The following is a 6,017-nucleotide window of genomic DNA, read 5'->3' on the forward strand; positions in this document are numbered from 1 at the left end:
GAGACAAGACAACACACGTTGGGCAAGCCTGAAGAAGGCAAAGAAATACTGAAACATTCATCATGAACGGCCCAATGATGTAAAATGCGCATACACCCAAGATGGGTAATTTTTTGAAACAGGGCAGGGCTATCACCACCGGGCCCCAGCGATGGCCCGTGCGCACGCCAGGCTGCCGGCTTGCTGGCGACCTGTTTATTTACACAAACTTCTATTAGCTACAATTCATTGGTTCCTTGTTACGCTTTTTCGGACACCAAACTTGGCAGGCACAAGGCTGCTGCTACCAACAAGACTTACATAGAATTTTGGGGTGTATTTTTTTTTTTATTGGGTAATTTGTTTATGTTGGACAAACATTTGGAAATGCATTAATCCACCAACTACATATATATATATTTCTTCAAGTCTGTACATTAAAAGTAAATACAAAAAAAAAAAAAAAGGAGAAATAAAACCTGTTTCAAGCTTAAAAATGAGTGTGAGTATGCTTGTACCATCACACTCATTTGTTACTGGCTGCTGGTTCTCCACAAAAAAAACAAAATACCCCCCCCCCCCCCCCCCCCCCAAAAAAAAAAAAAGGCATCTCGTCCGATTGTAAAATAGTTTCAATTTTTGCAGCTCATGCATCAGGGGACGTTCAGTCAGAGTCGCACTCAAGCTGTTCTCTGTGTTTCATCTCCAAAAACTTTGCCATGTGCGCCAGTCGTGATGAACCTCGGTTAATCCACTCCTTATGTTCACTCTCCTGAAAGATAACCTGCATTAAGCTGCAGTCAATAATCTGCACTTCACACTTTTGCAGGACTCCGTTCAATTCAGCATTAAGGGTCTGTCCAAGCCTGTACTGGGTTAACTGAGGGTACGGCCACTTATTCAGGTAATGTTCTATGAAGTCTTTGTGAGGGCCCTCTGGAATGTCATCTGCAATGTTTTCCAAAGGTTTCCAAACCAAATGAATTAAAGGTAACCCAAAATAGACCGGCGTGTGATCATCCAAAAAGATCAAGAACCTTAGGCGGTTCTTTCTGCTGCGGAGCTCGCCTACGACACCAGGCTGGAACCGGTACTTGTTATCTTGACACTGAATCACCACACGGGCACCAACATACAGCTGCTCCACCTTTGCTGTGGTGTCAAAAGCAACGTGGTGTCCAGATACTAGACTCTTCCCTTTTTCTTCAAAACTGACTTTGTATTTTAACCGTCCGTCTTCCCTTGTAACTATCTCGACTATTTTCCCCTGTTGCCACCTCATAGGTCTTCTCCTAGCCAGAACTACCATGTTCAATTTGAGTTCATCCTTCTGTGCCTCAGGTCGGGCAGTTATTATTTCCTTGGAGGAATGGCCAAACACTGATGATATTATAACAGGAGCCACATCTGCCGCATTGGTGCTGGTGCTCGGAGGTGAAGCGGGTGGTGGTGTTCTGTCGCTCTCACTGCATTTGTTAATTCTTGCAGGTTTCTTATATTCAGGAAGTCTAGTCAACACTACCACTGGCTTTTTAAATGGTCTGGGACAGTCCAAGCCGTTTTGGCATAGTTTCCTCTTTCTGGCAGTTTCATTTACACAGCAAACTGAGTCATTTGGAGACTCAAAAATATGTTTTTCATCCTCACATTCATAATCCAACAGGTTTTCTTCTGTCTTCAAGGACTCCTCACATTCATAATCCAACAGGTTTTCTTCTGTCTTCAAGGACTCCTGAAGTAACAATGTTTTTGTCTCCAACTGATCCACAGTCATAATCATAGCCATGGCCACTGTTGTTGTATCCCGAATATCCACCTCAAAAATCACAAAGGTCTGGTCCTTTTTGTGAGCAGAAGCAATTAAAAGCTAAAAATCGGTCGCTCGAGCTAGCTAACTTCCTTTAGCACTGACAGGCTACGTACAAAAGGAAACAAAGAAACATACCGTTAAACTTCCTTTCAGATTTTGCATCGCAAAAGTATTTAAATTACACAAAACAACTCGCACTACGATTCTTTTTTGCTACTTAGACGTGTACGAAAATAGGAACCATTCCAAAATTTGCTTTCATACTTTGTGGCAACTAGGCCCCAAAACAAGTAGGTTGCCCGCGAGAATGACACAGAATTGGGGTGTATTTCTTTTGACTTTGCAATATTAATATTGAGGTGACTGCTATTGTGACTTGGCAGTAAATATATAAAGATGAATTTAATTGAATTAATTTAAACAGAACTTGTCCCAGTACAGAACCCTGCAGAACTCCACAATTAACTTTGATGGGTGAAAAGGGCTTCTCATTTACATGAACAAACTGACTTCTATTAGATATGATTTAAACCACTGAAGCACAGCACCTTTAATACCTGTGGCATGCTCTAATCCCTGCAATAGATTATGGTTGTAAACAGTATCCAACACTGTACTGAGGTCTAACAAAAGTAAGGTTTTCAACTGAATTATAACTGTCAAGTTAATTAGTTGATAGCATAGATATGAAAATTGCCTACAGTATTCTACATCTGAATGACAAACTAACTATGACTATAACAAACAGGCATGTTCATTATACCAGACAGAAAGGCCATTCATGACTACATGTTAATCATGCCCCTTTAAATCAAACCCAGCCTTTCATGCTTTTGGAGTAGTTTTGGAGTCACTCTTTCTTATCATGATTTTATTAAAAAATATATATACTGAATTTAATTGAATTGAAAGCCTTTATTGTCATTATACATGGTATAGCTGTCATGGCCCGTGGAAATGGGATGGACTCAAGTGCAGTTTCAAACCCGGAGGCCAGAGGTGTGGTGTAACGAAAAGAGACTTTATTACAATGCTCAGAGGCTAACAGAAATTGCAGACTAGAATTAATGAACATAAACTAGATGTCTGAGGCGAGAGAAAAATACTGTGACTATAACTAGATGGCAGGGATAATTGGGTGCAGGTACTGGGCAGGGGAAACTGTGGCGGGCCAGGGCACTGAAACAGAGGAGAGAGTAGTCAGGGGAATCCCACAGAGGGCTGCGAGTGAATCCAAGGAGAATACACTGAGCTGTCTTACAAGCTTGCAGGTGGGGGTTGCGTGGAGGGGGGAGGCAGGAGAGGTCCAGATGGGTGCTGCATGCAATGCAGGGAGGCAGGCAGAAGAGAACGGCAGTTCCAAAATGGGGAAGGATTACCGGCGGCTGCAAACTTGTATCCAGGAGAGCTTGGTAGGTGGGTTTCAGAGGCTGACGAGAAAACAGAGGAAATAAGATTAATACACACGATGAGTCACCAAGGAACAGACGTGAGGCCGAGAACTGACTAAAGTTGGCAGATAATCTGGCGAAGACCAGTTGAGTGCGCCGGTCATAAATACTGCTGGTACGATTGCCATCAGGTGGGAAACCACCCAGACCACGACAATAGCGAAATTGGAAACAGCTCTATAAAAGTGCACATGTGCTTTATAGCACATTATAAAAACTATACAATAATTTAACTATACACTTACTATAAATATAAATACACAGTACAGTGCTGACACAGAGACAGACAGGCAGAGAATTGATGATATTTCAGTGCAGATTACTTAATGCAAGTTTGAGTTGACTATGGTAATGGCTTTGGTGAAGAAGATATCCCTGGTCCAATTCAATTTAAAAAAAAAAAACCTCAGTCTGACAATCTGATGTTACATAAACTCGAGACTCAGCAAAAGCAGCCGACTCAGATGTACAGGTCTACCCTCTTTACCCTACTGGTTCATGATTAACTAATGGAACAAAGTTTAGACAAACAGTAATTTGAGCTCAGTACAGTTTGTCTTCTGATCAGTTATCTATCTGTTAACCTTTGTGTACATTTGTGGTTTTAGCAGAGGATAAAAGTCCAGCTTGAGTGTGCTCATCTCCATTTTTGCTGTTCGTTGCATTGACATAAAACCAAAACATGAAGGCTTATCTGCTCCTGCTTCTACTGATACCTCTCTGCTCAGGTAACTAAACTGAACGCTGAAAGTAGGACAATATTCTTAATCTCAAGTTGGTCGAAACAAATTACTAGCAATGTGCTAGTAATTTGTTGAAAATAATACTGAAAATAATCATCACCTCTGAGTCTGGATACTTGTTAGAGAACCTTTATTTATATCTTAATTGGTGTTTTAAGCCTTATATAATGTTTAGTCTAAATATGACTCACTTTGACATCATTGAACTAGCCTAATAATCATTCTGTTAGTCTCAAATTACAATATTTTAAAAGCTTTGACTGTTGTGCAGGTGCTATAAATTATTGTACATTCTGGGTAATATTTTACCCATATCTGTTCAGACAGACTTTTGCTCCACCAGCATGTGCGAAATCAAGAAAAAGCATTCTTAGTGTAAATGCCAAAAACGCAGTCAAACGTTGTCAAGAACATGCCAAATCCTAGCCGTTTAGAAATATTGGCCAATTAGAAGTCTAGAAGCCTGGGAGGGAACAAGTAAACAGGGTTTTATGCAACCTTCAGTACTTCTGAAAAGTTTTTGTGTTTTTCTGTAAGGACAGATAATTTTGTGTTACTTTAAACTGTCTTCATCATTTCAAATGTTAACATTTAAACATTATTTTAGCATATATAAATGTAATTTTAAAACAAATTACAATCATTCAAAACCGGAGAAGCCACGTCTGAAGTTCACTGTGACGCCTCTCTCTGTGTAAATGGAGAGTTGGTAACTGCATGTGTAAGTGTGTAAAAACTGCAGATAGTCAGATTAACAGCAACAGTATTTTGTCTCTCTCCAGCATTTTAGAAATTTATCTCATGTAAACAACACCGTGGCACACAGCGTGACGTCAAAACAGGTGCACACCTTTGACGTGACTAAATCTCTGTTTTCCTCATCCACAGGTAAACGTAAAAACGGAGTTTTTGAAAATCTCTACTCTGGCAGGAGCTTTAAAAAATCTCAGTTGTCAGTGATCAAAAACATCATTTACACGTGGACAAAAGATCCAAACGCATAGAAAAAGCTGCGTTTGAAAAGTTTTCGTGTATGTGTGGACGTAGCCTTAATGAAAACAATTAAACACAACCCTAACCTGCTTTTGTTGCAGCTGAGCAGTTTTACATCGAGTGTTATGGTCAGGACTTCCTGATGGTCAACAACCAGCTGCTGCAGTGCACCGGCAAAGTCCAACAAGCTTGTTACACCAGAGGTGAGTCCTCCAGGACAGGGGTGTGTTCAGCTGCGTCTCCTTGTTTTTCAATCCAACAAGTTGAGATTGGAATTTAATGTTAATTCCTAATATAAAAAACAGATACTGACAATTAAAAATCTAAATCCTTCCCCAGAAATTTGGATTTTTATGTTCATCGAAGTGAAGGTTTTCAGTCATCCAGGTTATCGTAGTCTAAGGAGCTTGGAAAGAAAAGCGTCTGGACTTATTAAACCATTTAAAGCCGGTCAGAGCGGGCACGCTCCGTTTTGTGTAACTACTTTTAAATCCCTGTAGAACCGGAACCGCGTAAGCTAGCGCAATATTTTTTTTTGCATATGAAACCGGAGGAGTTGTACTTACATCTTATGCCATCAGCTTGTCCTAGGTCATGGTTTCCTTCCACATATAGCTTTGCAAAAATTGCATAAAAAGCGCTTGCAGGAACAAAAACATAATATTCCAGAAACACGCTTTGCCGATCCGATCAGCTGTTCGTAACACTTCCCACATTGAATAAGACGTCAGCACAAACAATCGCATGTCCGCCATTTCCTGCCAAAAATCGTAAGTGACGTCATTTTTGCGGAAAATGTAGTTTTTTACTTGTAGGCCTTAAAAGCCTATACTGGTGTTTTTATAAGTCATGTTTGACTCTATACTTTTCTGTGTCGTTTCTGGGATGCTTAGAACTCGAATTGCACTGCTGGAAAAAGTTTGTTTTGATGCACATGCTGTTTTCTTTGCAAATTTGCATCATAGGATTGTTTTTCATTTTCCTGCAGTATATAAAAATTACTGTATCTAAAAAATAAAACTATGAAGACACTCAAAATAA

General features: G+C 40.1%; 1 protein-coding gene across 1 annotated transcript; it reads right to left on the reverse strand.

The window, feature by feature from the left end:
- Positions 1-643: 643 nt before the first annotated feature.
- Positions 644-2,057, reverse strand: LOC146606784 (histone-lysine N-methyltransferase SETDB1-B-like). Its single transcript, XM_085349402.1, has one exon. The coding sequence runs from the start codon at positions 1,763-1,765 to the stop codon at positions 644-646; it is 1,122 nt and encodes a 373-aa protein (XP_085205528.1). The 5' UTR covers positions 1,766-2,057.
- Between the last annotated feature and the right edge of the window lie 3,960 nt (positions 2,058-6,017).

Source organism: Diplotaxodon limnothrissa, unplaced genomic scaffold (genome assembly GCF_057381915.1).
Source record: "Diplotaxodon limnothrissa isolate DT_005_m unplaced genomic scaffold, D_limnothrissa_male_GT1.1 unmapped_scaffold_9, whole genome shotgun sequence".
In the NCBI taxonomy this organism is placed as follows: Eukaryota; Metazoa; Chordata; class Actinopteri; order Cichliformes; family Cichlidae; genus Diplotaxodon; species Diplotaxodon limnothrissa.